This window comes from Glandiceps talaboti, chromosome 9 (assembly GCF_964340395.1).
Source record: "Glandiceps talaboti chromosome 9, keGlaTala1.1, whole genome shotgun sequence".
Lineage (NCBI taxonomy): Eukaryota > Metazoa > Hemichordata > Enteropneusta > Spengelidae > Glandiceps > Glandiceps talaboti.
This window is the reverse complement of record NC_135557.1, coordinates 7,695,586-7,720,303: the sequence shown is the minus strand read 5'-3', so window position 1 is coordinate 7,720,303 and position 24,718 is coordinate 7,695,586. Positions and strand designations below refer to the sequence as shown.

Sequence of the window (24,718 nt, the reverse complement as noted above, 5' to 3'; positions counted from 1 at the left end):
TTGTCTGTCGACGCCCTTCGCGTTACACGTTCCACGTCTAGTCCTTCATTTTTTTTGTAATCTTCAACTTCTAAACCAGTTGTCAGATTTTTATGTTATTTGGAGTACATTCCTATTGAAGAGTCCTCTTAGAGGATTTATGTTTTCTATTTTTTTTTCAAATAATGTTATATAGTCAAACATTAATTGCATATTTGGCCAAAAGTTTCACATCGATATAACCACTTACCATTTCAATATATTTACTGTGTATGTTCATTAGACTGATACTGATCCCAATACCGTAGCCTGAGGGAGGGAGGGAGGGAGGGGGTGACAGCTCCCCTCCTTTTGATTTTGGGAGATTTGTTTTTAAAAATGCAATTTTTCTAATACGTAGCCATATTATTGAATTTGTTATTTACGTGAGGATTCCTATCGCGCGCGCTTTGAGTTGATGATTTAATAAAGTCATAAGTGACTGTTTTTACACTGACTACTCACTAATATGTCTCTCTAGTGTATGCTGGCTTAACTTTGAATAAAAAATTTGTCCAGATAATTCTTTTTTAAATATATGCAGTGTGGCTAATTAAAATCTTTTGTGAGGAAAATTGCAAAAAGCGAGTACATTCACTGTGCATTTACTGCGAGTAACTGTAGTCTTGGACGTCTCCTTTATTTGAAGACCTACTTTCTATTGACAATAGTTCGTCGTTGTCTTTGGCTGAAATGTTGTTTGATATAATTATCTCACTGCACTGACACTAGTACTAGCGTTATTGAGCAATTTGTTTTTTGAAGAATGACTCTGATTTAGTAAACACAGCTGTACCATCGACATCAAAATCCAAGGTTCAATTTTCATTATAATTATGATGACAGTGAGAATCCACTGAGTTCACCTTGTATTTCGACATTAAGTATGGCCGTAAAAATGTTGGGAATGACAGAAAAAAAATATGTTCAAAATGTTAGTTTACTTCTATCCAGTTACAAAGAAAGACACCTGTGTTTAGCAATGGCAACTAAGGAGGAAATAAGCAACAAACAATCTTCTTGACAAATCCAATATGGCGTCAGTCAAAGCGCCCTCACACATCGAAAATTAGAAATACAGTTGGCTTTCTTCAGTGACAACTGAGTACTAGAAGGCTTGATATCCTTCTTTTATTTTGTTGTTGATACTTTTTCATTGTATATTACTCCATAAGTATTTAAGGACATTAACTCATCAGTGTGAAAAGTGTAAACAAATGTGAGAAATGGTGGTAAAAGTAGACCAGGAGCCACATTTTAATGAAATAAATATGAAAATATTGATTTGTTGTAATTCAATTAAATATACAAAAATGAGTTAAAGTATAGTTATTTTGTTATACAGGATAAAATGCACAATTATAAAATCCACTCTCCCACCTCTGACCCATTTGAAAAAATCTTTACCTGTTGCTTCCAGAATACCTTTTGTCTATAGCAATGCCGTATATTGAACGCATTCATGGAAAATCCAACTGCTTGACATATGATTTGTTAATTTTAATTTGAAACATTTCTCACACATTTATATAAACTCAGAGTGATTTATTTAACAATTTCTTTATAAACAATATTTATATTTTAGTCTTGCTGATAGTGAGTATAGATGTAGAGGCCAAAATCAGGGATTATGGGTAATCCATGGATTACAAATTTGACAAGATATTGAACAAAGGTTATGGCTGGATTTTGACAAAATATTGGTGGAAAGACTGTATATGACAGTGATTAAAAAAAGTTCAATGTAAACCCGTCCATTATATTATAGGAGCTGACATCTGGTCGCATTATTTATTTTTTTATCAGCGTTATTGATAATCATATCTCGATTGAAAAGTTCTCTTTTCATTTAACTTCTTCCCACATTTTTTCCCACACATTTATAAATAACTTTTGCCATCTGAATATATGAACAGGTTTACTATATTTTATTTATCATTATAACAACATACTGCCTTATAGCCAGAACCACAATCAGTACGTCTTTGATACTTATCAATATATGATTTTCATTAATTGATCATTCTTATCCCTTATATTCCACCACGGGTTATACAATTTACATTTGCAATAATCTGATATGTTTATACCCAATTAGTGGTCCATTAACCTGAATAGTTACACCGTTAGTACTTTGATTGACATGAAATAAATTTACATAAATTGTCATCATGATACTGTATCCATATAAATAATAGTTATATAATGACTTCATAATAAGATTTACAGATATAACTACAAAATTATAGATTGGGTGATATGCAAAATATTGATATAACAGAAGTAAACACTAATACAAACCACAATACAGATCATGTGCTGTAACGGTCATTTCTTTTATTTATGTTAGTTGCAGTTCAAGATCATGCACATTCTAATAATCATGTTAATTTAGATGATGTGGATGAAACAGTTGTAGAAATACAACAAACACATAACGTACCATTTGTTTATTTATGAAATAATGTTTCGCAAAAGTAAACTGTATCAGATATTAGATATTATCATATACCTATGCTCGTATCAATCACTCCTTGTGATGTTTAACGCAAACTATTACTTCTGATATCGGCCGTTAAACGTTATTATATTCACGTTATGTATCATGATATTCATGATAAACATCATCAACCACCTGTGTTTAGCAATGGCAACTAAGGAGGAAATAAGCAACAAATTATCTCGTTGACAATCCAATATGGCGTCAGTGAAAGCGCCCTCACAAAGCGAAAATTAGAAATACAGTTGGCTTTCTTCAGTGACAACTGAGTACTAGAAGGCTTGATATCCTTCTTCTATTTTGTTGTTGATACTTTTTCATTCTTTATTACTCCATAAATATTTAAGGACATTAACTCATTAGTGTGAAAAGTTTAAACAATTGAAAAATGGTGGTAAAAATAGACCAGGAGCCACATTTTAATGCAAAAAATATGAAAATATTGATTGTTGTAATTCAATTAAATATACAAATTCAAAAATGAGTTATAGAGTATAGTTATTTTGTTATACAGGATAAAATGCACAATTATAAAATCCACTCTCCCACCTCTGACTCAATTGAAAAAAATCTTTACCTGTTGCTTCCAGAGTACCTTTCATCTATAGCAATGCCGTATATTGAACACATTCATGGAAAATCCAACTGCTTGACATATGATTTGTTAATTTTAATTTTAAACATTTCTCACACATTTATATAAACTCAGAGTGATTTATTTAATATTTTCTCTATAAACAATATTTATATTTTAGTCTTGCTGATAGTGAGTATAGATGTAGTGGTCAAAATCAGGGATTATGGGTAATCCATGGATTACAATTTTGACAAGATATTGAACAAGGGTTATGGCTGGATTTTGACAGAATATTGGTGGAAAGACTGTATATGACAGTGATTAAAAAAAGTTCAATGTAACCCCCATCCATTATATTGTAGGTGACACTAATGTTTATATTTGTAAATTTCACCAATATTTTTGTTGCCATGGAAACATATCTTCCGGGAAATGCAATGAGTTGGCAATGTATAGCTGAACATGGCAACCATTCATTATGATTTATCACGAAAATCTAATGAAATAGTCCTTGTGTCATAATATTTTGCACAACAATCCAACTATTATGAATTTTTAATATTTTTAATGACAATTTATTTTTAAATATTACCAATTTTGTTGCCATGGTAACCACAAATGTTCAACAAATTCTAATAAGTTGTTTGTGTGTCATAGATAATCTAGCCACAAAACTGTCAAAAAAGAGAATAATTGCATATTTTTAAAGATGTCCTGTCAAATTTGTAATCAGTGGATTGTTCTGATTTCTATTTTAGAGAACACATACATGCACTTGTATATTAGAAATAGTATTAAAATCATCCTCATGATATAGAGAAGGTAACATTTGATTACTGTTTTGATTAACTGTAATGTGTTGTTGGTAAATATACAATGTACAACTTCAAATGAGAAAAAGAAACAATTTCAAATAATAATGAAAATCCACCATGATAATTATATAATTTATTAATAAATAATTATTGCTGTAAATAAAAAAGAGAGCTAAATTTCTCAAGAAATGTTCACTGGATAAATAAAAATGAGAAAATCTATTTTAAAATACAATATGGAGGTAAATACAATATCATACAAGAATATACCAACCATGCAAATATTGTGTGCATGCATTCACATGTTATCACTAAAAATTATATTTTATGTTATGATGTAACAACTGAAAGTTAAATTCAAACTTGCACAGCTCACATTTGTATCATAAACAGTGTGAATGGGAAGTTGGACAATTTTTTTTCTTCATATTTTCATGAATTCATTGGAGGTGGATGTATGAGGAATCATGTAGTTTTCTATTATTTACCAAAAAATAATATGTAAATGTAACTGTACAATTTTTAATATGATACAGCTTGATTTATCAAGAAGTTGCTAACATTTATTGGTGTATTTTGACTAAAAGATTACTCACCTAGCCTTTAGTTTTAAGTTACATAAAACTTCACTTTCATTATTTACTTTTGCCCTAACATGCTAAGTTGCCTATTCTTCATAGTTTGAAATCTTAAAACATCTCTGGCATATGCTGCAAAATGACTTCAGCAGCTTTATCTGGACAAATGCATTGTTGCTCAGCTCTACCAATGACTCACAGCATATTGACTTGTGATAAAGGCTGGGTTGATTGAGAGGGTAAGAAGTGATTGAATAATATACATGTGATTAGCTTGTACTTTCACTCTTCTCTTCATGATACTTCAAATTGTGCATGGGTACAGTCAAAGTACAACCTCCACTTGCAGTCACAGCTAACCTCTATGTTACATAAGAAGATTGGTGAATATACTAGTAACAGTAACAAACACACAACTGCACCACAAGTGATAACATCACACCATTGTACAGGACAGTGACATAATCTGTCAATTACAAAACCATTAAGAACAAAATGTGTGACATCCATCATAGATGATTGGAACTGCTCAGTCTGTACTTTCTTTGTAGAAAGGACATGCCAGTTTACTGCATTGTAGCTTCACCAACTAAATTTGTATACATGAAATATAAATCACATATCAGCTTCATCACTGTTCTTTCTTTATCTTTGACAATAATAATTAATAGATGTTGATGCTGAAGTACTTCCTCTATCTTTAAAGATTTATTTCAATAAGTGCTTTCCTCGTTTCTCAGTGTTTTGACCACTCTGGTATATGTGTCCCTAGTATGTATGATACCATGACTTTGACTATCTGTGATTTTTTTTCAAAGTAGAAATAATGATCTTACAACATAAACAGAATCTACATATATTGGATGACTATCTTGTGTATCTTCACTGACATCTGACAAAACAATGTTGAACTTGAAGCTTGTCAACAATATTAAAACAGTTGTAGCCTGTACCATGGAAGTGGTTGATGTACTTCTATGCCTGTACTGAATACTTTCCTAGCACAAACACGGCATTTTTTAAAAACGAGTTCCATGAAATTCATATGACATTTCCCTTCTGGCTCAGCATACCATAAATCAAAACCACAAGAGTGTCACTGACACCATATGTTAGGAAGAGGCGCCAAATTTGGAGACGATGTCGGTCGACGTGTAAAAATAATGTGTAGTGACGATATACGAAAATCGTCCATACACACGTAACACCACCCATTACAAGAAAAAAAACTCAAACGACAGAAAAAATACTCAAGACATATAACACCACAAACTATGATGATAAAATCACAAGGAATACATCTAAATCGGTTTCAATAACTTTAAAATTGATTATCACGTCAAAAATTGACGACAAAATTACATTTCAGGGTCACAAAGCTAACTTACTGAGTTGTGTTGTAAACAGCTGAAGACGCCTACACGTCGAAGTTCTTTGTTGTACTGTCAAACATTGCGCGGCGGAATCGCGTTTATCATCTTGTCGGAGTAAGATAGGACTATGGTTTATTAAAAGAGTTAGTTGAATCGATAATTTATAGCGTTTTAAATACAAATTTCGGCAATTATAAATGACGATCGCGCTCCGCCACTTACGTCGGCGGCAGCCATGTTGTTTTTGACAGAGTGAGAGTTGTTTGATTGTTCGAAATTATTTCCTCAACCTAAGTTGCCGCAAAGGTCGTATGCGAAACACAGGTGAAGACACTATGACTTCATTGTTTACTTGCATAGTTAAATAGAAGATTCTATGTCTTCATTGTTTACTTGTATTCAGTAAGACACTGTGACTACATTGTTTACTAGCATCAAGTTACATATACAAAACACTATGATTTCATTGACTAATAATATAAAAAACACATAATGTAAACATTGATTTTAAAGTAAACGTTATAGAAAGTCGAGAACGGAGAACGGTCCGGGAAAGTTGAGATAAAGGTACCATCTCAATCTTGGAGAGAAATTAGCAAACTACATGTCTAGATCTCGGTCTGGTGAACTATGCCCAAGTGCTCACAGTGGTTTAAATTGTTAACGTGATATGCGATAATAACCATTTATTGTTTCTGACTACAACTAATGTATATGTTATGGGGTGATTAAGTTATTAGCTAATACATATGTTAACTTATAACTAGCGACCTATACCATCCATAAGCAGTGACGACCCATGTTGAAACTGCGATCGTCGTTGAGGGCGCTGAATTGTACCTGAGAGAGGACACAAGCCCTGGGACACATGTCACATAATAGTCTATGGCTTTGATGTTTACATTAATTTAGAATGTCGCTGACGATCACATTTTGTGTTAATTATCATAATTATTTATCATATGTTCTTTGTTTACTGGCATACAGTTACATAGATGACACTATGACTTCATTGTTTACTTGCATCCATGTCAGTTACATCGGAGACACTATGTCTTCATTGTTTACTTGCATACAGTTAAATAGTAGACACTATGTCTTCATTGTTTACTTGCATACAGTTAAATAGTAGACACTATGTCTTCATTGTTTTCTTCCATCCAATGCCACTATGGCGTCATTGTTTACTTGCATCCACTTACCTTCAAGACACTATGATTTCATTGGCTAATAATAAGAGAAAAAACATGTAATGATAACACTGATTTTAAAGTAAAGTTATAGAAAGTCCAGGAAAGGTCCCGGGAAGTTGAGATACAGGTACCATCTCAAACTTGGAGGCAAACTGCATATCTAGATCTTGGTCTGTTGAACTCTTCCTAAGTGCTCGTAGTGGTTTAAATTGTTAACATGATATGCGATTATAACCATTTATTATGTTTCTGACTACAACTAAGGGATATTGAGGGATGATTTAGTTATTAGCTTATACATAGCTTTCACATTTTTTTTCAAAACACTTTTGAATACATACTCACTGTTACTCACTAGGTACTAAGATAGTCACCATTTATTCAATATATTACTTTGGATTGTAGTTTATTTACACGTTTATGTTACTCATTATACAGTTAGTTACTTTTGATTAGTAAACTTTTATACTTGGCTTTATTATTTTTAGCATAGTAGTTATAAATCAGACTGTTATAATATGTTATTTAATAGTTTATTATATTTACAACTGTATTTGTTTGCATTATGTATTGTACCCCAGTCTGTATTTTAACAACTTATACGTGTGTTTTTGTCGCTTTAATTTTGGGAGCTGTTTATTTGAGAACAAGATATTTAATTGTTTTCTTTATTAACAGTTTTGTTATTAGTTGAATACAATTAGAGGTTTTCGAGATTGTCATTGTTTGACTATTTACTCCGAACATAAAACTATTTTTATAGATATATTACTAAATTACTGATTGATAGCTCTCAATATTTTCATATTGTTTATATCTTATTTCTTGGTTTATCTGCACTCTTGTCGAGAAATGACTTTCATTCGTCACAAAAACATGTTATACCCCCCCCCCCTTTCCTAATTAGTTACCAGGGGCAACTTTTCCTAATGGAGGGGAATATGTTACGGACCAATATTTGAATGTTTATTATTTCGACAATTTTCGTCCACTTCTCTAAGCTTTCAGACAAATAGTTTTAACTCTGGTTATTATTATTAGTTGAATGACGATAAAGCTAGACATTGACATATTGTGATCAGTTGATGGTAAAAATAACCGCATTGCTTTGTTACAAAATTGTTTAATGGAAGTATATGACTTTATTGTTAACATATAAGTTACATTTTAAGTTAATTATGATAAACAGCGTGATGACACCATCATTTACTATGACGTCATCATTTACTTGAATGCAATCGCATAGAGCGGGACACTATGACGTCATCATTTACTTGAATGCAATCACATAGAGGACAATAAACTACATCGACAAGCCATGAATGGGCGCTACATTAAACACTGACACAAAAACAGTTTTGTATTCTGTGAAATTAGAGGATATATCATCACTAATAGCTCAGAATGTCCTCAAAACTTCTTCCAGATGTAACAAGGCAAGCTTGTTTGTGCAGCTTACCCAATGATATTGAAACATTGAAACCCTAAACACATTATTATCACAAGAATATTCCTTTCATTTTCAGTTTATGTGGTCAATGAAGTTGGTTTATTTTCACCTTCATCTAGTTTCCATGAGAAGTATACTTGCACAGATCATTTATTTAGTTTAGACGGTGATGTACATTCGAGAGCCCAGGGTCTTTTCAGTATCCACTACCCTTTGATCATACTTTGTAATGAGCTCTCGTGTATTCATCCACTAGCTAGTGTCATTTTGGTCACTCGATACCCACTGTGCCCAAACTTTCATCATATGAGCATTTAGGCTGTATGTAATAATGGAAGATTATGCCAATGGCATTGTAGAACAATTGTACGATTTGTGTTAATATTTATCCATATGGGTATCCACCCGTGTTCTTTATTTACGTGTATTACATGCATATACATAATTTTACTTATGCTGTGACCTGTATGCTCGTGATTGTGTATATTAAATGTACTGTATGTCTATTAGCTTGCCTAGCAACCCCTGTTGTCATCTTTGCAATATACATCATGATTTCACTGTTACCGTGGACTTGGTCTTATTACTAGGCATGTATATGTCCATCATTTGAATGGTTATCTATTTTCCCACCCATCCCTGTTGTTATGTTTACAACATACATTGCTAAGGACGTCGTCTTGTCGCTAGAAATATTTGAATACATTTGTTGAATGATTCATTATATGCACAGGCAATAATATTATCTTTGCCAACTATATTATGTCTGGTATTTGACAGTTGCCAAGGGCATGCCCAGGGTTGCTAGGACTACTTGTGTCAATGTGTCTTGTACAAAATCTAAATATCTTCACCAAGTGTTAGCCCCATCCATTAATAAGTTTTTGAGATATAAGCAACTGATCAAACTTCAGTTTCAGCCCCAAAATGAGCATATGTCCCCATGTATATGCACTAGGTAGTTCCTCCATCGTCACCTCTGGTGTTGAAAAAAGGGACTGGGATTTCTGGGGTGCACACGTATTTGTACGGGAAGGGTCACTATTGTTTGTGCAATGTTATTGTTATCACAAATATTCAAGGACAGATAGAGGAGAGACGAGGTCAGTGAGTTTTGTGCAAGTAAGGTCTCGGGGAGGCAACCATTTTTACTCGCTGGAATTCTAGAAAACACTGCCCCCAACCTAATGATTTATGTCCAAACCTAAACATGCTAAAATAACCACTGATGTGTTTGAGTGGTCGTGGTATGCAGGAATAAGAGAACATTAATTCAAAGCCATACAATGTAATTAGTGTCAAGAACTTGTCAAAGCATAGACATCATGTACAGGAGCCAGGATCAACAACAGTCTTTACTGACAGTGTGCTATTATTATGTTATAATTAGTACAGCTGATAGTTTTACATTAAATCTTCCCCAGCTATACAAAGATTGAGAAAAGTGACCCGAGCCTACACCTGGGCTGCTCCTTGTTGTTTTTGTTATCCAATGTGTTGCTATTTTATGTAACTTCGTCCATTCACGGTCTTTCCTTAGCTCACTTCATGCAAGCAAACAAACAAACTGGTGTTTTTGTCATTTTTTTACAGGTGGAAACTAGTGTGTTGTTAAAACATGTTTCCATTTCGATTGATCGGATCGTTGCTTGCTCTCATCTTTGTATTCCGAGTAGAAACGGCACCAGTCGAATCTACAAAACCTGGAATGCAACATGATTTCAGTAAGTTGAAATTACTGCTAACACATGTAGGATACACCAAAACTTCCATTAGAAATAGAACACAAAGATATATACACACGTACATGTATATATATATATATATATATATATATATATATATATATATATATATATATATATATATATATATATATATATATATAATATATCATACCACACGCGCGCACACGCGCACATACATACATACATACTTTACTCTGTGGTTCGAAATCTTAATTTAGACTGAGGTTTATTAACAAAATATGGAAAACCATGAATGCAATATTTACCGTAAGTTAAAGACGTGTTGCTCTCCTGCTGCCCCACAAGATCTCTCCGTATCAGTCGGCCTTTCAGCATACACCCTACATTCACATTTTTTTTAAATTCAAAGCATTATTCCGTAATACAAATATGGTTAGTAAATAACATGTTTACAGTAAACTTAAATTCTTTTCCTTATTTAGGAAGTGTGTATGAACTACAGTTAATTTAACACATAGATAAACAGTTTTGAAAATACCCTTTTCTACTATAGTTGAATTCATTAAAAGTTGTGATTTATCACTTATAGTGACACTTGCAACATTCACTTAATAACATATAATAACATGGCCTAGCTCGTGTTACTATCTCATTAATCAATTAGACTTCACACAGTCAGGTAGCCTAGATACAATTACTGTTTTTTATAATACAATTATATACTGCTGACTTGTTCTGTTTGCCACGACCACACATTAACCAATAAAGAGCAGTATATTCTACACTAAGATAGAAAGACAGCAACGTCCGCAATTTCTTTAATCCTGGATCAATTAAACACCTAAAACGTACTGCTATAAGACACAGGCATATGGGCACCAACGTGTTGATGTCTGCATTTGAGGTCTGTATGGTTGCAAGTTAGTTCATTTCATTTACACAGCATGCAGCAGTAAATTGCTTTCCTTCAATCTTGTTGCTGTGAAGTGTAACATGCGTGATTGCATCCGCAACCGATGAAAAGTAACTTTCAACACTATGTCTGTAAGAAGATCAATATGTTTAGGGAAACTACTGTCTGGGCAAAATGACCTCCAACCAAATGTGTACGTTCAAACTATCCTTAGTACCAATGCCAACATGAGCATTCAAAACTAATGTTTACTCCTAAGCACTATTGCTTATTTACAGAAATTCCAGATCACGTACACGACCATTTTGTCGGGGCTTCCTCGCAGACCTCTAGTGTTGCAGATGAGAATGATGAGACATACCAACCTGTACACAAACAGACACGTGAAGCACCCAAATCTAACATGGATATGGTTGGCAAAATGGCAGTTGCATTAATAGGTGAAATTGGCGGAGACGGAGGTGGAGACTCTGGGTATCGGCAAAGTAAGGTAAGTTTGTTTATTATCGCACGTTTTTTAGTTTTCATTAGCTCCGTTTGATATCAAATGCAGACATCAATACATTGTTGTCAATGTGTCTGCGTCTCTTGCAGTATGTTTAATAGTTTGTTTCATTTACACACAATGTAGCAAAATATTATGATCTAGTTATCTTGAAGTGTAGGGTGTGCTGTTTATTACTGGTTTCTGTCAACCCCAACATGTTTTATTAACATTTTTCATATCATTTTTCATATCCATAAGCTAGAGATCACCAAGTAAATATCGTTTATCATCGGAACAGCTCAGTAATACTTTGTTAATTTCATAACTGCCTAACTGATAGTTCATACTTCTAATTGTTTTCATGATGTGATGCATCTATGCACTATCAACTAATGCATCTTACTAATTCCTATGGTGTATTTGCTTTTTCATAGCATTCTTGCTAATACATTAAGCTGTCCTGCCATCAATGTTATCATCTTTCATATATGAATGAATGTTGGATCTTAGACTAACAAATTTTACAATTGTACACAAGGTGCGTCATCGTAGAATTTTTCAACAACCGTTTTTCGTATCTGTGAGCAATATATGAAACCCCTCCTCTCATTCCTTTTTCAATAAATTGATGCATATCAACAATATCAGTTAATAGTTCTACGTTTACATCAGTTATCTTTAACATTGCATCCCAACCAAGCCATGGACTTGTCAAATAATGGCAATGATCTAGGATTTAACATTGGTTTTTACAAGTCTTCTGAAATTTTCAAACAAATCGGCCAATTGTAATACATCAATTTTTAGATATAAAAATCATGGTATGCACCCATAAGTTTTTATTTCAAATGTTTTCAATACATGTTCAGCATGTTGGTAATCTTCATTGATTATATTTTTGCCATTCATAAAAATATAAAATCATTTTTGGCTGGCTATTTTTTTTATCTTGAAATGTTTCAAATCTATCGATATAGTCAAAGTAATACGTACTTATTTTCATCAATTGGAATTTATCTTTGAACACATTCTTTGTGTATCTGCATTATTGTCAAGGATATATTATAGACTGGAACTCATAAATTGAAAACTTTCTATAAATAATAATTGTTTACCCGACATAAAATACATACACTTTTCCACATTAATTGGTTTTACATTTTTATCTTAATGATTAAACCTACCAATCCCTTGTTTTATACTATAACTATCATATCCTCTAATCTTATGAAAGATAACTTGTATTTACAGTTACATGATTTATAAGCTAAACTTCTGTACCTACTTGTAATGTGACAAAGGTCTCTTACTTTAATATCTTTATTGGTATATTTTTATTACAAAGCTGACATCTGGTCGCATTATTTATTTTTTTATCAGCGTTATTGATAATCATATCTTGATTGAAAAGTTCTCTTTTCATTTAACTTCTTCCCACATTTTTTCCCACACATTTATAAATAACTTTTGCCATCTGAATATATGAACAGGTTTACTATGTTTTATTTATCATTATAACAACATACTGCCTTATAGCCAGAACCACAATCAGTATGTCTTTGATACTTATCAATATATGATTTTCATTAATTGATCATTCTTATCCCTTATATTCCACCACGGGTTATACAATTTACATTTGCAATAATCTGATATGTTTATACCCAATTAGTGGTCCATTAACCTGAATAGTTACACCGTTAGTACTTTGATTGACATGAACTAAATTTACATAAATTGTCATCATGATACTGTATCCATATAAATAATAGTTATATAATGACTTCATAATAAGATTTACAGATATAACTACAAAATTATAGATTGGGTGATATGCAAAATATTGATATAACAGAAGTAAACACTAATACAAACCACAATACAGATCATGTGCTGTAACGGTCATTTCTTTTATTTATGTTAGTTGCAGTTCAAGATCATGCACATTCTAATAATCATGTTAATTTAGATGATGTGGATGAAACAGTTGTAGAAATACAACAAACACATACCGTACCATTTGTTTATTTATGAAATAATGTTTCGCAAAAGTAAACTGTATCAGATATTAGATATTATCATATACCTATGCTCGTATCAATCACTCCTTGTGATGTTTAACGCAAACTATTACTTCTGATATCGGCCGTTAAACGTTATTATATTCACGTTATGTATCATGATATTCATGATAAACATCATCAACCACCTGTGTTTAGCAATGGCAACTAAGGAGGAAATAAGCAACAAATTATCTCGTTGACAATCCAATATGGCGTCAGTGAAAGCGCCCTCACAAAGCGAAAATTAGAAATACAGTTGGCTTTCTTCAGTGACAACTGAGTACTAGAAGGCTTGATATCCTTCTTCTATTTTGTTGTTGATACTTTTTCATTCTTTATTACTCCATAAATATTTAAGGACATTAACTCATTAGTGTGAAAAGTTTAAACAATTGAAAAATGGTGGTAAAAATAGACCAATAAACAATATTTATATTTTAGTCTTGCTGATAGTGAGTATAGATGTAGAGGTCAAAATCAGGGATTATGGGTAATCCATGGATTACAATTTTGACAAGATATTGAACAAGGGTTATGGCTGGATTTTGACAGAATATTGGTGGAAAGACTGTATATGACAGTGATTAAAAAAAGTTCAATGTAACCCCCATCCATTATATTGTATGTGACACTAATGTTTATATTTGTAAATTTCACCAATATTTTTGTTGCCATGGAAACATATCTTCCGGGAAATGCAATGAGTTGGCAATGTATAGCTGAACATGGCAACCATTCATTATGATTTATCACGAAAATCTAATGAAATAGTCCTTGTGTCATAATATTTTGCACAACACTCCATCTATTATCAATTTTTAATATTTTTAATGACAATTTATTTTTAAATATTACCAATTTTGTTGCCATGGTAACCACAAATGTTCAACAAATTCTAATAAGTTGTTTGTGTGTCATAGATAATCTAGCCACAAAACTGTCAAAAAAGAGAATAATTGCATATTTTTTAAGATGGCCTGTCAAATTTGTAATCAGTGGATTGTTCTGATTTCTATTTTAGAGAACACATACATGCACTTGTATATTAGAAATAGTATTAAAATCATCCTCATGATATAGAGAAGGTAACATTTGATTACTGTTTTGATTAACTGTAATGTGTTGTTGGTAAATATACAATGTACAACTTCAAATGAGAAAAAGAAACAATTTCAAATAATAATGAAAATCCACCATGATAATTATATAATTTATTAATAAATAATTATTGCTGTAAATAAAAAAGAGAGCTAAATTTCTCAAGAAATGTTCACTGGATAAATAAAAATGAGAAAATCTATTTTAAAATATAATATGGAAGTAAATACAATATCATACAAGAATATACCAACCATGCAAATATTGTGTGCATGCATTCACATGTTATCACTGCAAATTCTATTTTATGATCAGGAGTTTATCTAGATTATATGATGTAACAACTGAAAGTTAAATTCAAACTTGCACAGCTCTCATTTGTATAGTAAAGTGTCAATTGGAAGTTTGACATTTTTTTCATATTTTCATGAATCCATTGGAGGTGGATGTCTGAGGAATCATGTAGTTTTCTATTATTTACCAAAAAATAATATGTAAATGTAACTGTAAATTTTTTAATATGATACAGCTTGATTTATCAAGAAGTTGCTAACATTTATTGGTGTATTTTGACTAAAAGATTACTCACCTGGCCTTTAGTTTCACGTTACGTAAAACTTCACTTTCATTATTTACTTTTGCCCTAACAAGCCTTGCCTATTCTTCATAGTGTGAAATCTTAAAACATCTCTGACATATGCTGAAAAGCGACTATAAAGCAGCTCTAACTGGACAAATGCATTGTTGCTCAGCTCTACCAATGACTCACAGCATATTGACTTGTGATAAAGGCTGGGTTGATTGGGAGGGTAAGAAAAGATTGAATAATATACATTTGATTGGCTTGTACTTTCACTCTTCTCTTCATGACATTTCAAATTTTGCATGGGTACAGTTAAAGTACAACCTGCACTTGCAGTCACAGCTACCGGGTAACATCTAGGTTACATAAGAAGATTAGTGAATATACTAGTAACAGTAACAAACACACAACTGCACCACAAGTGATAACATCACACCATTGTACAGGACAGTGACAGAATCTATCAATTACAAAACCATTAAGAACAAAATGTGTGACAGCCATCATAGATGATTTGAACTGCTCAATCTATACGTTCTTTGTAGAAAAGACATGCCATTTTACTACATTTTAGCTTTACCTACTAAATTTGTATGCATGAAATATAAATCACATATCAGCTTCATCACTGATCTTTCTTTATCTTTGACAATAACAATTTATATGTTGATGCTGAAGTATTTCCTCTAGCTTTAAAGATTTATTTCAATAAGTGCTTACCTCGTTTCTCAGTGTTTTGACCACTCTGGTATATGTGTCCCTAATATGTATGATACCATGACTTTGACTATCTGTGATTTTTTTTCAAAGTAGTAATAATGATCTTACAACATAAACATAATCTACATATATTGGATGACTATCTTGTGTATCTTCACTGACATCTGACAAAACAATGTTGAACTTGAAGCTTGCCAACAATATTAAAACAGTTGTAGCCTGTACCATGGAAGTAGTTGATAGATGTACTACTATGCCTGTACTGAATACTTTCCTTGCACAAACATGACATTTTTTAAAAACGAGTTCCATGAAATTCATATGACATTTCCCTTCTGGCTCAGCATACCATAAATCGAAACCACAAGACAGTGTCACTGGCACAATATGTTAGGAAGAGGCGCCAAATGTTGAGATGTTGTCGGTCGACGTGTAAAAATAATGTGTAGTGAAGATACGAAAATCGTCCATACACACGTAACACCACACATTACGAGAAAAAAATCACACGACAGAAAAATACTCAAGACATATAACACCACAAACTATGATGATAAAATCACAAGGAATACATCTAAATCGGTTTCAATAACTTTAACATTCATTAACATGTCAAAAATTGACGACAAATTTACATTTCAGGGTCACAAAGCTAACTTACTGAGTTGAGTTGTAAACAGCTGAAGACGCATACAGGTCGAAGTTCTTTGTTGTACTGTCAAATATTGCGCGGCGGAATCGCATTTATCATCTTGTCGGAGTAAGATAGGAATATGGATTATTAAAATATTTCGTTGAATCGATAATTCATAGCGTTTTAAATAAAAAATTTCGGCAATTATAAATGACGATCGCGCTCAGCCACTTTCGTCGGCGGCAGCCATGTTGTTTTTGACAGAGTGAGACTTGTTTGATTGTTCGAAATTATTTCCTCCACCTAAGCTGCCACAGAGGTCGTATGCGAAACACAGGTGAACAAAACACCTCTCTGATTGGGCATAACGTCGATTCTGAACATAAACAGATTAAAATAAAATGGCGGCCGATCTGAAGTTAGGGATATTGAGTATGCCACAAAATGTGGAATTTTCAAAACAAGGAAATTTTGACCAAAACATCAATGATAAACTATTTAAACACATATCATTAAGGTGTTTGTACTGACAAACTTTGGAAGCTATCCTTAAAAGGTGGCTTTTTGGATACATCTGATGGTAAATAGAATAGAATCCCAAGAATGACATTATTCAAGTTGATAATTATGATGTGGAATATGCTATACATAAAGCGAATGAGAGAGTAAATGTTGCATATGTGCAGGGTTTGTACTCAACATGATACATGCAAGAGGACCAGGCAATTTTCGCATTGAAAGTGAGTGTACATCTCACAAAGTGTTCATCGAATGATTGGACTGATACAATTGCAACACGGCATCAAGACATTCCGCAATTGCTATTAACATCTGTAAAATCAGTAAAGTGGAAACGGGTCTATAATATATTGGTGAATATGTCGTGTAGTGAACGATTCGTTATTTGTCTGAGAAAACAGGATGTGTCCAAAAACTACGAAGGTAAATTGTGGTAGTTGTTGATTTTGAAATGTGAAAGTGCAGTAGAAATGATAATTAAACGTTTGGTTTTGAATTTACATTTGGGGATATCCAACTGCGCTTATCTTTCCAATGCTCACTCCAGTAACAACGGCGAATCCAATTCATTCATACAAAAGTAGAATAAGTTGCAGGGAATATGTAGACTTACTTAACAATGATTCGATATTATATTTCTACCTTTGCACAGGCATCCATTGATGTGCAGCCACAAAACGGCTTTCAATCAGATGGTTCATATGCGCCTCCTGCATGGCACATTGATGTCGAAGTTAAAGAGGAGCATGGAAAAGAAGAATCATCATCCCAGCCAGTCTTTGGCTACCCGATGGGCATTGGTAAGTGGGAAAGTATAGCTTCAATTGTGTTCATTGTACTTGTACATGTACGGCGCTAATATACAAAACAGCAGTTCTCAGTTGTCAAACGTTCGCACGCACGCACGCACCCACACACACTCACACACACACACACACAAATAAACAGAGAGAGAGAGAGAGAGAGAGAGAGAGAGAGAGAGAGAGAGAGAGAGAGAGAGAGAGAGAGAGAGAGAGAGAGAGAGAGAGAGAGAGGGGGGGGGGAGACTCACACATAAATCAATCTTAAGCAGCCTATATTACAAACTATTTGAAAAGCTGCCCGACTTACGATTCTATATAATCTATACATACCATACACACGAGCACATTAGTCCATCCATCCACCTTAAATGTTGTGTAGTCTTATCACCACAATATGAATGTACACCATTTATTTATTTCATTCTTTGTTCAATTTTTAAGGGCCTATGATGTTTAATGGATGCTATGGCTCTGGATACCTGCCTGGAGATCCATGTTATGAAAACAGAGTACCTTCATGGTCAACATGTGGTGTAAGTATGCTTAAGATACAATGGAAACCATTCAAGCTGATATTCAATGTGGCCTGAACATTACATTTTTTTAGCTGCAGCAGGCTAGACGAAAAGCTCGCGTGGAATCATTATGGTATAATTGTTAGAGTGACCTGCTGGGAATCTGATATGATAGAGATTTCAATATGAATGATGTAATCCTATCATTACAGAGTATTTGGTTAGTTTAGGAAGTATAATAGTCATTGTGCCTTAATACATATTATTATTACTATTATGGCAAAGGGCAAAGGGCCACATTTTAGACCAAACAAAATCAAATATAAGTGGACAAAGTGGACCCGTTTTAGACTCCTGATGTCATTCGCCTTGCGCGCACAAAATGTACCAGTCGCCATTTTTCTTGCACTGGACGCCTCACAAGCCTCATGATTGAGAATTTCTGGATAATTTATCAATATTTCTGTAAGAATGGATGTTGCCGTGAGTGCCAGGTGTCCTCAATGACATGTATGATATCCAGTGTCTATTATCGTCTGAATTTGGGACCCAGAATATGTACACACGCATGGACGCACATAGAGTTGTCACTATAAAATGTCAGTTGGAGAGCAGCAGACGATCTTCAAAACGTGTCGGATTTTAAATTTCTATCCACATACAAATGATATACAGTATCGAGTCGCCTATGTCAACTTGTACTCAAATGTATGTGTACACATTTGGATATTTTGTGATGAAAGACAGAACCAAGTTGTATAGATCGAATTCTCAAGGACTGCTGATAGTTTAGGTATTTACAATTTATTCTGGTGATTTTAGAGTTTTAGAATTGCATAAGTTTGATACAGAAAATTTCAAAAATCACGAAACCTTGTTACAACAGATATCACCAACCCATACATTCCAACAGTAATGATGTTTTTCCTAAATTTAAATTTTTAAAAGTGTTTTGTGTCTAATTTTTCAAAAATCCAAATAATGTGGTTATTTTGGTTAGCATGGCAACTAATGTTCATTTAATGATAACTTTTGTGAACTCAGCGCGATAAACTACACTTTGTAGTGTGGGCAATGTGCAAATAAAAATATATTCATCAGATTTGTTATTTGTGAGATGTATGTGTATATAACAAAAACATAGTTTTCGCATCTATCATACATTTCCATGGAAACAGCTATCCAATTTATACAATTTATGTTACATCAGGTAGCACTCATACATGCCAAAAAGAAGGATTTTTTCACTAAATTTGAGAGACATTTCAGAAGAATGGTGCCTTTTGGTCATATCGTCAATAAAATGTTTCCGTTTGAGCATACATTTGCTATGCCAGCTCATATTTGCTAAGCTGGCAGACGTTTGAGGGCGCCCTTTCACACCTTTATCTGTACATACTGCATTCAATTTGAGAGAGTTTAAACTATAATAAAAGTAATTTCAAAATTGTATGTCAGCAGAATAAAGAGGGGTTTAATATTATATAATTACAATAAAAAAAAATATTAGGATGAAGTTTATACGTCCCTGGTCGAACCTCTCATGTTGTCGACATACAGCACACTACTTTCTAAACACTGCTTTCTCAATATAAAATTTCACTGTTGTACTCAGCAAACATTTCATAGATTTTCCATTCCCTCACTTGCCAGTTACCAAATGTAATAACCTTCCGATAAATTGTTGTTACAATCGGACCATATATAAGATATCAACCGAATTCAGACGTCATGTAGAAGAATTCAAAAAGACAATTTTTTTTTCTAAGTACCTTCTGAGAACATGATTGGATAATGACGTTCACATGGTAAACAAAGAGAGTTGCAATCAGCCGTAACATGCAAAATAGGTAGTTAGATTTATCTTTTCTTGCATGAAAATCAAAGCATATTAATTTCCTTTGAAACAATAGCGTTAAAGTGCAATGAAACAAATTTTAAAGCTGATAGAGGCACATTTCTTAGATAAAACTATATTTGATTATGTGTCTGTTTAAATACATAGTTGTATATATTGTGTTATTTAATCTGCATAGCAGGAACGACTTTCTTTAGGATGTTGTTGACATAGACGAGTATTGGTAGAACAAAATGTTACATTTTAGTAGGAATACACTCGATGTCAAGTGCTGGATTTGTGAGTTTACAGTAAGCATTTTACAATGCAAACTGAACCGGACCACTTTAAGATTCAGAGTGGTCTATTATGATCAATACCGGATATATTGTGTATAATCGAAAATATGCAATGGATAAGTTTATTCCTTTGACCTAGATGGGGTTGATGGTGGTGGAGGTAGGTTAGAATTGATGGGGGTCAACCTGTTTTTACCTCCCACAAGGGGGTGTTAAGTTTGCATTTATGTGTGTGTACGTGTGTGAGTGTGTTGTGTCCCTCTATTTGTGGACACGACATATATCTCAAAGACTGCTTCATCAATTCTACCTAAAATTGTTACACATCTGTATTATCATAACTAAAAGAGCTGTTTAGATTTTGATAAACAGTTTAAGAATTATAATGATTAATTAGGCTAATTAACGATTTTTATTAATTAGACAATATCAACATAGTACAAATTTCAAACTCTATATAATTTGGTACATACATTTGTGATATGAAAGTTTGTTTTTTGTAATATTGGTAATTTAGATGGAAATGAATTTCATTTTGATTTTTATGCCGTGTAAATAAAAAAAGAGTTATATATCCCACAATTTTCCTTTCAACCTCCTTCACAATTTAAATTTATATTTCAATGTGAGAACAATTCATGTTCATACTCGGAATAATTCTGCTAAGTTTGTATTTGTTGTTTTCCTTTACGTCAATGTATGATAGCCTAATTTTGGTTTTATCTAAAGTGTACATGCAAAGGTACATACTTTTTTTTCGTAATTATGTTTATTTTGCTATAGAAATAAAGGAAATCGGGTTTGTAATAGTACAATATAATTCTAACACGAGAAATTGCGCGAAAATGAGGCACTCTCGGCTCAGCCACAGAGAACCTTCAGGTAAGTACCTCTCATTTGCATATGGATAGGACAGGATTTGGAACTTTATGACGTCAATGCAGGAACACAAACGCGTTCGTCAGTGTATCTTTACATGCAAAGTCATTATGGTCGAACCTGAAGGTCAACTTCAAAACCCGTTTTCGCCATAACCCGACGTTGAATATTGGTCAGATTCGTCAAGCGTAGAGCAATACACTCCAGCATTAACATCTGATGGTGTGATTTAGCCAAATTCATTCGAACCGACCGCTAGCAGTAATGATAGTTCCTCTGGTAGTGAATGAGTGAGGAAGGTGTGGTCAACCACAGAGACTGAATGACACTGCTTTATAAGTTTTTTTTTCGATGTAAATTTCACAGACAGATGTCGTCATGGCTAGTACACATTATATGTAATAGTATACCGTTTAAATATCCACCATGCAAGTTTAGTGCTTGTTTTCTGACTATGCCTTGCTGTCTTATACTACGTATTGTTTATGTCCTAGTGAAGCAGTTTTGTTTACATAAAGTGAAGGCTGTTATCAGCGTCCTTTGTTGACATAACTATTCAATGGGTGAAAAACAGCTCCTACAGACAATGTGATCGAAACGATAATTATCTAGTATTTCCATACCCATCAAACATACAGAGATCGAATGAGAATGGCTTCAAGAGTTCCCCATAATATTCTCTCAAGTTGTTCAAATGTAGCATATATCCTAACAGTACATTCGATCTATGACCATTCAAAATCTTCGCGAAAGTAGACCCACAAATTCGTTAGAGCAGAACGTTTTGTTGGATAACCATCCCTGAGCCTCTTGAAAGCTATGTGTACACATACTTTATCGCATTTTTTACTGCGTTCATTACCATCCACACAGTGACATGAAGTGGTTTCATTTTTTTTTCAAAGCACAGCCCATGTTCACTGAAGCTGTGGTGTATTGTGTATTGTCTCCGACCATTTTTGTTTGAGTTTTTTATGGATAGACATGTCTTACGTTGTGGAAGTTATTTGACCTGGGAGCGTGAAGCTTAGTGCTGACTGTACTTTGCTGTGTCCATCCACTTTTGACATGTGATTGGCATGACACAGTAATTGTTCAGGTAGACAAAACAATGGAAACAAAAATAGCAACATTATAATGAGCGTTGCGTCTTTTTACTTTGATATGATTCCGACGATGTACATGTGATGTATCACAATGAAAACGATCGACTCCCAGTAACATGGAAATCAAAACATACAATCGGACTACGCATTGTTTAAAAACAAATGCTATCGTAGTGAAAATATTTTATGAAGCTAACTTGCTTTATTGAAAACATCATTTCAAATTATTTCATTTGTCTTCCTTTTTTCGCTTTGATCATGGCTACACCGGTGGCGTGGAGAACCCCGGCCCCGGTAACATTTACCGGCTTTCATTGTATGGCGTCACTGTCCAGTTTTTTACATGATTTCAACTGCCTTCACCAATTATTACCTACTCAGTTATATCACTCGGAAATGTGTGTAGGGTGATCGTTTCACTGCGGGTGCTGCCGACAAAACACCAAGGAACCATTGTTGTCGGAAGACTAAACTGGTACACCCCAATATGTACAGTTACAGATAATACTATATGGCAAGCGTAATTAGTAATTCATAAGTAAACATTACACAAAGGCTTAGAAGGCTTTTGTAACAGGTGGGACCTCGACACCTTTCGTGAGCTGGTTGAGGTGCCGAAGTAAATCGAAGCACAGGGGATTAAGGGGACAAGTATTTTTGCGACTTTCTTGCCAATGCGCGCAATATTTAGAGGTATGAATGCAATTTAATTTATTTTTATGGCAAAATAAACATAATTACGAAAAAAAAATATCAAACTTTGCATGTACATTTTAATATTATCATATGGATTTATGTGTGCCATTGCTGTTTGTTACAACAAACCTCTACATTCACCCGCAATGATAGTATATTAGCAATGATCAGTATACTAGCAATGATCAGTATATTAGACCGATAGCCCTGATACTATAAATACTGCACATTGTTATTATTAAAAAGAGAAATTTCAACCCTATGTAGTTGCTAATTATATGTTGATGCTGTCTTGTAAGGCTTGGTAATTATTGGCTACAAGGTTCTAAATAACCTAAAGTTAGCTTGAAATGAAACAAACAAACCCAGCACTTCTAGGAAGACCTCCTAGGAGAGTGGTGTACCTGTTGATATCTCAGGCCTTTCTCCCTATGTTTCACTGGTAAGATGCATGTACTCATTGTGGAACATATATTACCCTGTTTAGATGCTAACTGTATTGTGGTACTATCTTATAAAGCATTTTCGAGAAATAGTCAAGCAGTTCACCCTGAGCTCCCAGTCACGATACAATAATTCATTTTAATATGATATATAGGGGGGGGGGGAGGGGTAATAATATTTTAGAATTAAGTGATGTGTTGGAGATTTTACATCTTTTTCAGGTCAGTGACCTTTCGACAGGACTATTGAAAAACTATAACCCCCCCCCCGGGCCAGAAAAAATACTGACCGATCCCTTAGAACATTACAGTAATAATGAAATTATGGGATGACATGTATAAATGAATATATTCCAGAATATGCTTGATGCAGCCAACTTTATTGGTGTTGGATTTGATGGACGTGGAGAGTACAGTCCAGATAGCCGTAAAATGAGTCTTATCCAAAGAAAATGTGATGGTTCTTTCAAGTAAGTGATTGCAGTACTTTTTTTAAATAAAGAGGACGAGACTATTGAGCTGCTTATTCCTTTCAATTAGTGGAAGTGATTTAAAAATCCAAAAGGGACGTTTCTGTACGCAAGTCATCGTCATTTCCACTTGCATGAAAAAGTCATTAAAAGCAAACGATTCCAAACCGAATATTGGTATTAATATGATGTATAACTCGGTAAACTGACTTCTGGACAGTGATGATCATGATGACGCCGCCATGTTGGAAGTAGTGTGATCATTTGGAGCAGTTTCCTAATAATAGTGACACAGAGACTTACCTTTTGCCACTTGGTAAGTTCTAGATACTTCAATTTACTATTTCAAAAATGGATTGCAGTGATTTTTGTTGATTCTGATTTAAGTGCACACCGGTTGCGGAGACACACTATGGCCGCCACGGGCTACACAGGCTACA

The 24,718-nt window shown here is 33.7% G+C and overlaps 1 protein-coding gene across 1 annotated transcript in view; it reads left to right on the top strand.

Moving 5' to 3' along the window:
- The window catches only part of LOC144440089 (uncharacterized), a 53,421-nt gene that overhangs the window by 1,833 nt on the left and 26,870 nt on the right, over positions 1 to 24,718 (top strand). The window contains exons 2-6 of the mRNA XM_078129347.1: positions 10,098 to 10,228; positions 11,405 to 11,616; positions 17,883 to 18,030; positions 18,475 to 18,566; positions 24,166 to 24,278. Coding sequence (XP_077985473.1) covers positions 10,123 to 10,228; positions 11,405 to 11,616; positions 17,883 to 18,030; positions 18,475 to 18,566; positions 24,166 to 24,278 — 671 coding nt within the window. The 5' untranslated portion in view covers positions 10,098 to 10,122. The remainder of the gene's footprint in view (positions 1 to 10,097; positions 10,229 to 11,404; positions 11,617 to 17,882; positions 18,031 to 18,474; positions 18,567 to 24,165; positions 24,279 to 24,718) is intronic.